The 15,441-nt window shown below is 37.8% G+C and overlaps 1 protein-coding gene across 1 annotated transcript in view; it reads right to left on the bottom strand.

Annotated features, from left to right (window-relative positions):
• Positions 1 to 15,441, bottom strand: part of KMO (kynurenine 3-monooxygenase) — a 70,940-nt gene that overhangs the window by 29,605 nt on the left and 25,894 nt on the right. Inside the window, 5 exon segments of the mRNA XM_032638707.1 lie at positions 286 to 373; positions 4,084 to 4,132; positions 10,441 to 10,530; positions 11,739 to 11,836; positions 13,385 to 13,454. Coding sequence (XP_032494598.1) covers positions 286 to 373; positions 4,084 to 4,132; positions 10,441 to 10,530; positions 11,739 to 11,836; positions 13,385 to 13,454 — 395 coding nt within the window.

Genomic DNA, 15,441 nt, shown 5'->3' with positions numbered 1-15,441 from the left:
GAAACAGGGCAGCGGAGGGTCATCGGTTTCAAGGGAGGAGAGTGTTTGAAGCAGAGTATGGCTACTAGTGTAGTAGTGTAGAATCAGGAAGAATCACCGGTGCTAGTATTCAGAAGGCATCTAAGACCTATTTTCAATATAAAATTACTTGATTCTAGAAACTGTTTGAATTACCCTGTTAGTAATCATTTAATTCTTTCAAAAGAGCCAGAGAACAAAGTTTACAGGTACAATTCTCCATGTCAACCCTTCACCTCTGAAGTCAAAAGGCTAACTGGTGATTACCCAAGCACTGTGATCATTCCTTCCTCAGGATTACATTTCAACAGCCTGTGGCCAAAGTGCACCTTTGCATTGGGATATTTCTCAACAGCTGAGGAAACAAAGAAAGACAACTAATAGAAATGAAATTCCAATTCTTATTTCACTTAATCAAATTGAAATATTAATCATTTTCTGAGAACAGTGTGATAGAGATACTTATTCTTACCAATGTAAAAACGAGTTAGTTAAAAGGTAATTTGACAACTATTTGGCAAATGTTCCAGGATAATTTGGTAGCAAAAGAGATAAATAAAAATCAACTATCCTCATCTCAAAAAAAAAAAAAACTAATTCCATTATGCAAATTCTTATATCACTGTAATTGTTTGTACCCTAGGAAAGAAGCTGTCATCACATATTTTAAAAGTTTTCCCCAATTTAAGGCTTAATTTGTGATCGGAAATATTCAATCAAACTTCCTTTTTCATACTATGTCTGACTTTATATTTCTTTTTAGCAAGTCCTCTAGACTTCTAGCTCAATTTGTCATAAATATAGATTATTGATACTAATTCTTTTTGTAATCAAACACTGCAACAGTTAGGGGAAAATGAGTAAGAAGATTTGAAACTTAATAAGTAGAATCAAATTATTTTAGTGCTTTCTTTGCCTGCTAACAATCTATAGTGTATTTCGTTTTCTGAATTATTAATTATGTTCTTATCATAGTAGTAAATTTATTTTTGTTCCTATTAATTCTCATGGGCAGGAGATCTATAATTAGTGGTTATTTATTGTTCTTAAAGCGACAAATCAGAATGCAGGTGTTAGAGCTGGAATAGACCTCAGAGATGATTTATTTCAAAACTCTTCATCTTATAAATGGAATAACCAAGATCCTGGAGGGAAAGACAATTTGCCTGAGGTCATACAAAGTTAAAAAAATTAGGAAAAATAACCCAGAGGTCTGACTTCTGTACTTATCTCTCCTTTTCATCTCAGGTTTTGTCTTTTTTTTGTTCTGCTTTGCTTGAGTTTGATTTGGGGTCTGAAGACTTTAAGATTCTTGGACATGAGATTAGAAGCTTTAGAATATTGAAATCTGAGATAAGCCTAAGACTGATCTATGTTTAAGAAACCTTTTGACAAATAACTTGGAGAAGTCAGAGTTTACCTGAACCACTCTGGGTGTCTTTTATTAATACAAACACAAAATGTGTTGGTGGAATCAACCTTTTTGTAAATTAAATTTTATTTTATTTTCAAATTAGATGTATAGTAATACATCCCAAAGAATTTTCCATGGAATACTAGTCCTGTGATATGCTCCCCAAAATAGTTGTTCTGTGGTCAGTCATTAGAGAAATGCTCATACTTTGACCCTCCTGGCTGTGCTGTCCTGGTCCCCAGATACATGTGGCTCTAGAGTGCTTGAAATGCAGCTGGTCTGAATGGAGATGTGATGTACCCACTGGGTTTTGACAACTTAGTACCAAAAAATGAAAAGAATAAAATGTCTCATGAGTAGGTTTCTTACATTGATTGTACATTGAAATGACAATATTTTGGATATATTAGGTTAAATATACATTAAAATTAATTTCACCTTTTTCTTTTTAGGTTTTCTAATGTGGTTAATATAAAGTTTTAAATTATACATGTGGCTGGCATTTGTGGTCACATCTTAGACAGCATTGCTCTAGAAAATCCACACTGCAGACTAGTAGAATAAAGGCCCTGAGAAGTACTGTAAGAAAAGACTTAAAACTAAGTTGATGCAGGGTTTATCAAATTTACCTGACCACATATACTTTTTCTGTTTGTTTTACTTAACAATTATTAATAGCCCACCAAATAGTAAACTATGAAACAATCCTACATGAAAAGCTGATTCAGGGAAATGATTTAGTTACAGTACTTTCAGAGGTGAGCCTCTTCTATTAGAAGGAATGAGCATTTATCTGTGGAATGGGTGGCTCACACATCTGATGCCATGTAAAGGAATAAGAGCTGTGTAAAAGAACTTTATATGTCAAACAAACTTTAGGAGTCAAGAGACTCAGCATTCTTTTTATCAACGTATTTATGTCACTTATGAAATTGCATGCTGTGCAGTGCACCCCTAATGAAAAACAGGTGAGCATGCAAGATTGGAGCTCCTTATTATTAGCAGGTGTTTCATATATTATATATAATACTGGAGGCAGTGACTGTAATAGTTAAAAGCATGGACTTTGGAATAGACAAACTCAAGTTCATATCCAGATTCTACTACTTATTAGCAGTGTAATCTGCTGCTCTGTGGAGCTCTCCAAGCCTCCTTTACCATCTATAAAACTGAGGTAAAAATAATTCCCACTTCACAGAGTTGTTTGGAGGGTTTTACAAATTGATGCAATATAAAGCAGTTAACATAGTGCCTGGTGCATCAGTGAATCTTTTCTATTATTTTTATCAATAAATTCATAGGATACTGTTAAGAGATTATCTTAGGTCCACTATGCTACTTTTTCAAAAATCTGTTTTGTAGTTTCTTTTCTTAAGATCAACATGAATATATCAAGCAACCTAGCCCACCCCCACCTATCTACTCATCCAAAAGTCAGTCTTACAACTACAAGTAAAGAAGTAGAAATAAGAAGAATACTAAGCCCTATTTCTTAAGTACCTGGTGAATCAGCTAGAGTGACCTTCCCTATCACTCCTCCTCCCAGTTGAATTCAATTCAACAGATATGTTGCAAACTCACCCTGGGTAGGGGACTGAGGAGAAACACAGATAAATCATTGGAACCTGTGCTCTCCAAAAATCCAAGGCTGCTGGAACGCATTGAGGGATTGATTGATTTAAAAGAAAGTAGAAATACTAATGGCATGCTTTGCATGGAATGAATCTGTTTAGTACAAATGCTGAAGAAGAGAAAAAAGTATGATAAAGGGCTACATGGAATGTGATTGGATTGATTATCCAAGCTACAAATTTAATTTGCAATCCAGGGACGTTTCAATTAATAGGTAGGTCTCTTTAGTTACATGAGCATCTTCAGGCTTATACACACCTTCCTCTTTCTCAACCTCCTAAACCCTGAATCTGTTTTGTCTCCTACAAATATCTTGAATCTATACCTCCCCCCAACCACTTGGCTATAGCTTTAGTCCAGGGCCTTGTTTTTGCACACAGGGATTATCATAATACTCTAAAATCTGCAGCCCTCTATCAGCCTTCACACTATTGCTTTTCATCTTTCTGATAAGAAAATCTAGTTGTCTCTTTGAAAATTGTTACATCTGTATATCTGTGTTCCACTAGACCATGAGTTCTTCACTGAGGAGTGAGCACTCATTCAATCCAGTGCCTAGAAAACAATAGGAATTCAATACATGCTGAACAAATGATTTTTATTTAGACCACTGATAAAATGAAAAAGAGATGCTGGAAGATGCATCACCACTACTTTTTTTTTTTTTTTTGCGGTACGCGGGCCTCTCACTGTTGTGGCCTCTCCCGTTGCAGAGCACAGGCTCCGGACGCGCAGGCTCAGCGTCCATGGCTCACGGGCCTAGCCGCTCCGCGGCATTTGAGATCTTCCTGGACCGGGGCACGAACCTGTGTCCCCTCCATCGGCAGGCGGACTCTCAACCACTGCGCCACCAGGGAAGCCCTCTACTTTTAAAGAAACACTTTGTATTGTACATAGTCTTGCTCTTAATAACCCCCCCAAAAAGGAATAGTAAACAAATCTCAGTAAATCATGTGACAATCATTAGTCTCATGTGCTTTACAGAAAGTGAAAACTGGTGAATAAAGCACTGGACTTACCAGTCAATAGATCCTTGTTTAGATTTTCTCTGCTTATAGAAAGAATATACTGCAAGAAAAATATAATAGATACTGTTTGTTTCTGAAGAATGGACAAATATGCTTCTATTTTATTCACTCAGCAATAGGAAATATTAATCATTTAGCAGAAGGTTGCAAGCTCAGTTTTATAACCATTTAACTAAGTAACTTTTTTCTATAAACACTTTAATCAAATACATGTTATACAATGTTCACGTTTAAACTTAGGTTCGATACTATAAAAAACAAACCTTTTTCTGGTAGCAAAAACGTTATTTTCACTAAGAAAGATAGTTTTAACAACCAAACATAAATCTCATATATTCATCTTAAGTCTCCAAATCGAGCTGTGTAAAAAACTTCAGAAATGACAGCACTACTAGAATAAATGTACTATTTCCCAAAGAAACTACTTTGAAAGCCTTCATTTCGGTGTGAAAGGCTGTGTGTGTGTGTGGTGTGGTTGTGGTGGGGTGAGGGTTGCTAGGAGTAGGTGGAACCCAGCTGAGACATGTGTTGGTTGTTTCTGACTTCATAGGACCAACTGTTCCATGAGGCACGGTCAGAACAGTGCATAGGGCCCATGATATTTTCAGGGATTCATGAAAATATTTTAATTTTAGTTTATTTTAAAATCAGAAGAAAAAAATATAATGAGTATATATAAGAATGAATCCAGTCTGGATTATATTCAAGATTAATATAATCTTTATATCAATGCACTCATACAATCTAATTTTCAATATTTACTGTTTTATAGAGAAAGGGTCTCACAAAGGCAAAAGTGCCTATCTAGAGCTCATGAAAGTCATAATGCAGTCTTGCAATTCAGGGCAAGTCTATTGCTTTAAAATTTTAAAGCATATAATTTTCCAAATTATGGGACATTACAACATTTAACACAAATATGGTAATTTATTAATCTTCACCTCATTCAAATATAGGCATTTAAAATTAACAGCTAAATCTATACATGGTGTAAAAATAACTTGGTCATGATACAGAAGCAGTGACTGAGGAGGAGCTTCCTGTGTCTTTGCTATAAATTAAAATTAACAGGGATGTCTTCATTCTCTGCCTCATGGTTGTTTTCTAGTCTTCTACATTATTAATCATTGCATTTCCATAGAAACCACACTTGTTATTCAAAGTATATTAGGAAACATTCAAATTATAAAGGCTTATTAATGTGAGGAAAATATTCTTTCCCTTTCAGTTGATTCCTATCAGGCTTAGTTGAGATAATCTGGGAACTAATAATCTGGGAACCAACAGACATGTCGTCCTGCAGGAAGGCCAGGGAGAGTCCCGGTCTAATCTACTCCATATCTTTGAGCAGTATCTTACTATAACCAAAAGTTAGAGTCACTCACATCAAGCTTCACTTCTCCAATACATATTCTAAAAGGCTTATCTTGTGAAGAATAAGTAAGAATAAGAACAAACAAGTCAAGAGCTATAAAGTGGCCCTTGTAACCAAACCTAAAAGAAGTAGGATAATCTCCTTTGGAGATTCGTAAGACAATAGTTGCAGTGCTGACTTTTTCAAATATGCTAGGAAAAAATGTTTACATTCTAGTCCTGAAAGCCTTCAAATGAGAATGTTTTCTAGTAAGGGGGCACCATTTCTGTATTTTGGGTATAGGAGTTTAGCAAGAAGAATTGGGGGAACTCTGACCGGCTCTGTATATTAGAGAGTATTTTGATATTTGGCAACTGGGGAGGGAAATGGGAGGAACCAGTAAGACAGTTGCCACAAGGGAGAAAGGGCAGAGAAATAACAGCTGGGGGAGGTAGGCTCAGAGAAGGGGGTACAGAAAGGATTTCAGAGGTCAAACTGTACACACTAGAAATTTATAAATTGTTTGCTGTGTCCTGTGCAAGGTGGACCTTCCATGACCCCCAAGTCTTCAGCATATTCATGTGTATTTTGAGTGAGTGCTTTTTGTATGGAAAATGGTGAAAATGGTGAGTTTCATGTGTGGCCATCATGGTACACAGCCAATACTAGAGGAGAGGGAGTGGACACCAAGAAGTCCATAGGACAGTAGGTAGGCTCCCTGAGCATTCAAAGAAATCCTGGGGTCATGGGGATGGCTTTGCACTTCCACAGTCTGTGGAATCGACCAATTCAAAGCAATTTTATATAGTTCTTAAAAGATAAGGAGACCCCATGTTCAACTCCAGTATAAAGACAGTGATGCAAAGCTATAAATTTAGCATTAACTCAATTGTTAAGAATTGAGAAATGGCAAGATTGATGGGGAAGGATCATTTCCTCCTTCCATATTGAAGGCCCCGAAATGAGAACTCCCACCAACACTTTCAACTTCCTGGGGAGTCATTGGTGATGAAACTGCTCCTCTCTCTCTCTCTCTCTCTCTCTCTCTCTCTCTTTCTCTCTCTGTGAGGGTAAGGAAGTCAATTTTAGCCTCAAGTCCAAGTCACTCTTTTCATCTAGCTTCCCTGTTATTTTTGAACCATATCTTACTCTTTGACCTATTCATACTTTATTGGTTCAATCTCTGGGGAAGGGATGGATATGCTGAATTGGACCTCCTCAGCACAATGTTAATCCAAGAGAAAGGTGGGATGACTATTACGAGTCGCTCTCATTTTAGCAAAAAGAAACAGTGCAACTAAGCAGTACTACCAGCACTCCTCTGAGGGCCTCCTACACCATGCTCGCTGGCTGTTGTCTGTAAGGAAACCTGTCTTGTTTCTCCCTTGCTGCTGACCTCATGTGATCATGCAGCCTGTTTCTTTCTCCAAGGTGGTTGGAGTCAATGCATCTAAAGCTGCTGATCGCTGTGAGATTCTTTGCAAGTTTTCTCATCACTGGACACACGTGACACTTAAAAATTTACATTGTTTAGAAATTTGGTCTCACCCAACGTCCCTCCATAGATAGACTGTCATTTGATTGGAACAGTGCTATTTCGCTGCCAATCTAAGATTTAAACAAAATGTCTGTTTCAAGCCTCACCTTCTCTTCTCTGAAAATGAAAGCTTTCCTCCCTCTCTGAACCATATAGCTGAGTGCCCCTGCCATCACTCAGGTGAGTTCTTTTCACAAGAACTTGATTACTATCTGTCCTCCCCAGGTTGCAAGCTCCTCTCCTGTTGCTCAGCAACTAGCACAGGGCATGGCTAGCATAGCACAGGAGGACAATTATTGCTTCCAGAAAAGATACATTTAGTTAGTATAGTTTATACTTGACTTGCATGTGTAAATCTTACTTGCCTATCAAGAAGAGGCAATTCTTTTCTTTCTTATAGCATCAAGTTCAATTTGGGGCCAATTAAACAGGACATATTAATTATCTGAAGACATTTATCTGACTATGGATGGTCAGTGGACTGTCTTTCCCTTCCTTCCCCTGCCAGGCTCATGTATTAAGACTCTGTAACTAAGTTTTCATAATGCCAAAATAAGCAGGTTATTATTTCTAAAAAGTCATTAAATAGAAATTTTTAGTCCTTCCCCACTACCCCCTCATTCCCACTTAGTCGTTGGAATGTTTTACTTTTCAATTACTTTTTTTTTTTTTGCGGTACGCGGGCCTCTCACTGCTGTAGCCTCTCCCATTGCGGAGCACAGGCTCTGGACGCGCAGGCTCAGCGGCCATGGATCACGGGCCCAGCCACTCTGCAGCATGTGGGATCTTCCCGGACCGGGGCACGAACCCGTGTCCCCTGCATCGGCAGGCAGACTCTCAACCACTGCGCCACCAGGGAAGCCCTTCAATTACTTTTTAAACGCACACAAAATTTACCATCTTAACCATTTTTAAATATACAGTTCGATGGCATTAAATACATTTACATTGTTGTGCTACTATCAGAACCATCCATCCACAGAACTCTTCATCTTGTAAACCTGAAACTCTGTCCCCATTAAATAATAGCTCCCCATTCCTCCCTTCCTCCAGGTCCTGTCAACCACCATTCTACTTTCTCTTTATATGAATATAACTACTCTAGATACCTTACATAAGCAGAATTATATAGTACTTAACATTTTGTGACTGGCTTATTTAGCTTAGTTTATCTAAGGTTTATCTATGTTGTAGAGTATCAGAACTTCCTTCTTTTTGAAGGCTGAATGGTATTCCTTTTTATGTTGTATAGAAAACCTACACCTGTGCTGTGTGTCTCTCCTTTACTCTCATACTATTACCACACTCACCACACTTCTGACACCATATACATGTGGGAGTTTTCCTCAAACCAGCAATTCTCTGCAACTCCAGCTGGGCACCCTATAGTTTATTCTGACACTACTAACTTGGAGATGGCGTCAGATTCCACAGGTTAAAAGCTCAGCCCTACAAGACCATTCCTCTCCTTCACACGCCAATTGCAAATGCAGTTTGTCACCTGTGCTTCTGACTAATCAGCTATAAATCAGAAGTTGCCATGATCCCCTCTTCAAGGTCAATCAATTTGCTAGAGTGGCTCACAGAATTCAGGGAAACAGGTTACTTACATTTACCAGTTTATTATAAAAGAATATGATAAAGGATACAGATGAACATCTAGGTGGAAGAGATGCATAGGATAAAGTATGTATTTGCCATCTCTGGGTGTGCCACTCTCCCAGTACCTCCATGTGTTCATGAACCTGGAAGCTCTCTGGACCCCATACTTTTGGAATTTTTATGGAGGCTTTATCATGTAGGCATGATGGATAATTAACTCCATTTCCAGCCCATCTCCCCCCTCTGCAGAATGGGGGTTGTGTCCGAAAATTCCAAGCTTCTAATCATGAGTTGGTCTTTCTGGTGACCAGCCCCCATCCAGGAGTCCATCCAGAGTTACCTGGAAAGACACTGCTGTCACCCAGGAAATTCCAAGGGATTTAGGAACTCTGTGTAAGGAACCAAAGACCAAATATTAGAACAAAAGATGCTCCTAGTGTTTTTATCACTTAGAAGATTACAAGGGTTTTAGGAGCCCTATGTCAGGAGCAAGTGCAGAGACCTGTATGTATTTTTTCTATTATCTCACATAAGTATATACCACATTTTGTTTATCCATCCATCAATGGACATTTTGGTTGCTTTTACTTGTTGACTACTGAGAATAATGCTGCTATGATCATGGGTGTTCAAATATCTCTGCCAGACCCTGTTTTCAGTTCTTTTGAATATATACCTAGAAGTGGAATTGCTGAATCATATGGTAGTTCTATTTTTAATTTTCTGAGGAACCACCACACTGTTTTCCACAGTAGATGCACCAATTTACATTCTCACCCACAGGGTACAAGGTTCCTATTTCTCCACACCCTCACCAACACTTATTTTTTGATAGCAGCCACCGTAATGAGTATGAGGTGCTTCAGCTTCTTTAATCAGCACAAGATCCACAAAGACCTTACTCCCATGAGCATATGTGCTTTATTTCTTGCTACCCAAAGTGTGGTCTGTGGACCTGCAGCATGGACACCACCTGGGTGAATTTGGTTTGCAGAACCTCAGCCTCCACCCCAGCCCTACAGAATCAGACTGTGTATTTTAACAAGATCTCAGGTGAGTCTGAGAAGTGCTGATCTACCTACAATGGATGCTCTGCAGAGGATCAGAGACTCAGAAGAATATGAACCTCACTTGGGCTCTGCAAAATGAGGCATTGCTGGATAAAGTAAGCTGGGGTTTTTCTATGGTTGATAGGTTTATGGTACATTCATTCTGTCTCTCAAAGAAATAAACATAGAAAGAAACTGTAATCAGATAAAAATACTTTGCCCAACTCTGTACATTACTATTTCAAAGATAAGAAGAAAAACACAAAGTAGGATAATGGATTTTCCTTCTTAAACACTACATCATCATCTGGCCTCTGTTTGAGAAATTATACAATGCTGAAAGCATTTCCAGTTCATTCTATAAATTCTATTATAACTATTACAACTAGAATAATAATAATTTGAGGCAAGAGAGTCAGGGGGAGGCAATAGCATCATAAAACTTAAGTTTGCATAGCGCTGTTCTTGCATAGTATGCTTAACAATAAATACATGGTAATCTCTATCTAGTTGAAAGGAGATGGGAGGGAAAGGGCATCCCAGGCCAGTATGAGTGAAGCATAGAGGCATAAAACAGCCTAATAGCAATAACAATAATAACCATTATTGAATGGTTATTAGGGACTGGGCCCTTTCTAAGCATCTCATATGAATTAACTAGTATATGTTCTTGCATTCTAAACAGGCAAGCAATGTCAAAGATAGGGTTAGAGAAGAAAAGCAGGGCCAACAAGAAAGTAGCAGGTTCCAGACATTAGACTCAGTTATTACCATTTTACAAAAAAGGAATCTCCAGGTAAACCTACCTGTGACTTTGTCCCATAGGGAATTGCAGACTTTTTTCCTGAAAGAGAGTGAATCATTCTTGCTCTCATGGGGATACCTTGGGCTACAATCTGAAATAAAATCAGAAATATCAATTTCAATTTCCATAATGTGGCATCATGCAAATAAGATAGATATCAATTTTAAAATGTGATTATTCAAGTATTTTCCAAAAATCAAAAAATGTAAAGGTCCATGAGAACACAGTATGGTAGAAAATCAATAAAAACTATGTTCCTGCAAATTTTACTTTTCAGGTTTTTTTTAACCTTTAGATTTTAGAATAGATGTCAAGTTTATTTGGTCTAAAGCAAATATTACAAGCGAAGAAATGGTTCATTGTCAGAGAGATTAAGTTATTTTTCTCATGATCACAAAAGAGAGTAATGCATGAGGAGTAAATCCCAGGATTCCTGAAATCCAGTGCAATGTGCTTTCCTACACATGCCTAAGAAAAATGTGGAAATGCAAATGGCAGTTATATTGACTTATATATCATTTCAAAGACACACTGTTGCAAAAGTGCTATCAATAAAAATATATTTCTCTTCACATTTCCAAGAGACATGATAGTGAGAAGTTTGGCAACATTGAATCCATATAAGGAAAATCTGCAACAGGCACACAATCCAAACACTGAGAGCTCATTGGTTTCAGAATTCAGAAGTTTTCAAATTTTAGATAGGCAATGTAGTGCATATGTGGTTATTATATGACACACAGAGGAGTCTAGGGCAACCGCCCTATAACACAATATTTCTTTAGTAAAACACATTCACACGAAATGAGATTTTTTTTTAAAAGGCTATAAAAAGCCTCACATCAGGTCAAATTTGCTGCTGAGCGGGTGATGAAAAAGCTTTCTAGTCCCAGAACTTCTGGAGTACAGAGTTGTGGATAAGAGATTATGGACCTAAGTAGTCAAAAGAATGGAGTTCGCCCGCCTCCTCTCACCCTGGATGCCATCTCAGATCACACTTCTGTAGGCAGAGGTTCACGATACTGTTGAGAGCCCAGTGTCAGAAGTGATGATCAAATTCCCATCTGATACAGTATCTGCCTGCCCCACAACCTGCTCTGGTCCCCCCAGGTGCCTCAAGTGTGAAATGTTCACCCTGTTGTGAAATTTAGAAGTTTGATAAACCTTTGTAAAATGAGCTCTCATGCAGAGGTTTTTTTGGCATTAAGTGGTGCTTTGAACTAGGAGAAATCAAGACCGTGCAGTTGTTGAAAAACAGCAGATGTTATTTTCTATAAAGAAAATGCATTAACAAGGTACCTGATCTTCCAGGCCAATGGATTTCAAGGCTTGTCGTCCTCTATAAGAAAGGGCCAAATTAATGCTTCTTCCCCGTGCAAATGTAGTCACTCGGATATCTAAGATATTGGAAGTAAACCCCATGTTACACACACTTTCGTATATCCTAATACAGGATGAGCATAGAGCACCTGAAAAACTGGTGCCATCTGGACCAAATTAAAAGACCGTGTTAACTCTTTTAAAGAAAACATGGATAGTAATATATTTGCATTAAATTAAATTTAGATAGTTGAGGTTTTTAACGAAATCTAACAGTGCATCTTTTAAATTTTTTTTCTTTTTAAAATCTAAGGAGTTGCCAACAAACAAATGAAAGGATGCTCAACATCACTAATCATTAGAGAAATGCAAATCAAAACTACAATGAGGTATCACCTCACACTGGTCAGAATGGCCATCATCAAAAAATCTATAAACAGTAAATGCTGGAGAGGGTGTGGAGAAAAGGGAACCCTCTTGCACTGTTGGTAGGAATGTAAATTGATATAGCCACTATGGAAAACAGTATGCAGGTTCTTTAAAAAACTAAAAATAGAACTACTATATGACCCAGCAATCCCACTACTGGGTATATACACTGAGAAAACCATAATTCAAAAAGAGACATGTAGGGGCTTCTCTGGTGGTGCAGTGGTTGGGAGTCCGCCTGCCAATGCAGGGGACACAGGTTTGAGCCCTGGTCTGGGAAGATCCCACATGCCGCGGAGCAACTGGGCCCATGAGCCACAACTACTGAGCCTGCGCGTCTGAAGCCTGTGCTCCGCAACAAGAGAGGCCACGATAGTGAGAGGCCTGTGCACTGCGATGAAGAGTGGCCCTCGCTTGCCACAACTAGAGAAGGCCCTTGCACAGAAACGAAGACCCAACCCAGCCATAAAATAAATAAATAAATAATTAAAAAGAGAAAGAGAGAGAGAGATGTACCATAATGTTCACTGTAGCTCTATTTACAATAGCCAGGACATGGAAGCAACCTAAGTGTCCATTGACAGATGAATGGATAAAGAAGATGTGGTACATGTATGCAATGGAATATTACTCAGCCATAAAAAGAAATGAAGTTGAGTTATTTGCAGTGAGGTGAATGGACCTAGAGACTCTCATACAGAGTGAAGTAAGTCAGAAAGAAAAACAAATACCATATGCAAACACATATATATGGAATCTAAAAAAAAAATGGTTCTGAAGAACCTAGGGGCAGGACAGGAGTAAAGATGCAGATGTAGAGAATGGACTTGAGGACACAGGGAGGGGGAAGGGTAAGCTGGGAAGAAGTGAGAGAGTGGCATGGACATATATACACTACCAAATGTAAAATAGATAGCTAGTGGGAAGCAGCTGCATAGCACAGGGAGATCAGCTCGGTGCTTTGTGACCACCTAGAGGCGTGGGATAGGGAGGGTGGGAGGGAGATGCAAGAGGGAGGGGATATGGGGATATATGTATATGTAAAGCTGATTCACTTTGTTATAAAGCAGAAACTAACACACCATTGTAAAGCAATTATACTCCAATAACGATGTTAAAAAAAAAGAAAAAGAAATGTAAGGAGGAAGAAGTCAAAGAATCAGAACAACATCTCACATTATTCAGTATTGTCTTACCTTCTCTAGCTTCATATACATTAACTTGGAAATTCCTCTTGGCAAGGAAGCATGCATTTAATGATCCCACCTAGGAATCAAAGCAATTTTTTTCAAATTTTTATCTGATTCCACAAATACAGGGAATTTTTGCTTGCTAAATGCAACATCATGTGTGGTCATAGCCTCAGTCATTACACTGATTTACTCAATCACTACAGGAAAATACCATTTGCAAAAATAATGGGATTAACTCAACATTAAGTGGTATAATTTTCAAGGAAGTTTTGGTTTTTCTTTTTTTTTTACTTTTGTATGATGAGATATAACTTTCATACAGAACAATCATAAACCATGTGTACTGTTTGCAGTTAGAAAGCGAACACCCATATAGCCACTCTGATCAAAAAGTAGAACACTGCCAATCTCCTATATCTCCCCCAAACTCCTCCCCGGTTACAATCCCCAAACTTTCACCTAGAGGTAAACGTTCTGACTTTTGTGATAACCAATCTTTGTTTCTTTATATTTTTACCACTTAGGTATACCCCCCTAGGCAATATAATTTAATTTTGTCTGCTTTTGAATCAGATAATTAGAATCACACTTGTGTATTTTTTTGTAGATGTTTCTTTAACTCAATAATATGCTGATGAGATCCATCCATATGATCTCGCATAAAATCCATTTTCATTACTGTATGATTCTTCATTATGTGAAATCTCACAGACTATTTAACCATTTTACTGTTGAAGGACATTTGAGTTGTTTCTGTCCTGAGAATATTATTTTTTCCAGTTTTATTGAGATCTAATCGATATATAAATTGTATAAATTTAAGGTATACAGCGTAATGGTTTGATATATGTGTACATTGTGAATTGATGGCCTGGGTTAATTAACAATGCTGCAAAGAACATTTCTGTACATGTGTCCTGGCACACATGTGCATGATTTTTCTCTAGGGTTTTATGCACAGAAGTGGAATCCCTGGTCAAAGGTTTATGTATCTTCACCTTTATTATGCCAAACTGTTGCAAAATTTTATACTAATGTGTTTTCCTACCAGCAGCTTCTGAGAGTTCGTCTTTGCTGCCAGCATTTGGTGTTCTCAAACTTTTAAACATAGTAGTGGTTGGGTAAGGTGAGGAGGAGTATAGGTTTAACTTACATAAATAAATAGTTATTAATAAAGAGATTGAACACTTTTTCATATATTGATTACCTATTTGCATCTCCTCTCTTGTAAAGTGTCTGTCTTGCCCATTTTCGGTTGAGTTGTCTATTTTTTCTTCTACCGATCATTTGAGCTATTCAGAGATCTGAGTACAGGGTCTGTCATTTTTAAATGTTGCAAATATCTTCTTCCATTCTGTGGCTTGCTTTTTAAACTATATAGTATCTTTAATGATGAGAATCTATTTTAATGTAGTCACATTTAAGAATCTTTTACATTATCGTTAATGCATTTGGTATCCTGCTTAAGAAATCTTTCCCTACTTTGAGATTATAACAACGTTTTTGTATATTGTCTTCTCAAAGCTTTATAGCGTTGCCCTCCTAAATAGCTTTATATAGGTTGCAGTGATTAATGCCTCACCACTAGCAACTTAAATTTAAGAATGCCATCTATATTTAATTATCACACTCGAATTTTCAGCAGCATTCAATACTGTTAACTAACCTTTCTTCTTGAAACACTAAATTTCCTTCATTTTCTGTTTTTTTCCATACATCTCTGGCCATTGCCTCTGTCTTTCACCCTTGCAAAGAAGGACAATCAAATGTTGGGGCTTCTTAAGCCTCCATCCTGGTCTATCTTCCACATCCATGGTGATGCAAAAACTTACATCTCCCACTCAGATCTCTTTTTTGAGCTCGTGCATATAGATGTTTAATTGATGTACATTTTAAATGTCTCAAAGCACCTCAGAATCAACAGATACAAATTGAAACTGTGATCCTTGCCCCAAATTGTGTCAGTTCTCTTCACATGGGATGGATGGGATGTCTCAATGAATGACATCTCATCCATCCAGTTGCTCAAGCTAGAAATCTAAGAGTCGTCTGTGGCACCT

This window comes from Phocoena sinus, chromosome 1 (assembly GCF_008692025.1).
Source record: "Phocoena sinus isolate mPhoSin1 chromosome 1, mPhoSin1.pri, whole genome shotgun sequence".
Classification (NCBI taxonomy): Eukaryota; Metazoa; Chordata; class Mammalia; order Artiodactyla; family Phocoenidae; genus Phocoena; species Phocoena sinus.
The sequence above is the reverse complement of the archived record's forward strand: the minus strand, read 5'-3'. Positions and strand labels throughout refer to the sequence as shown.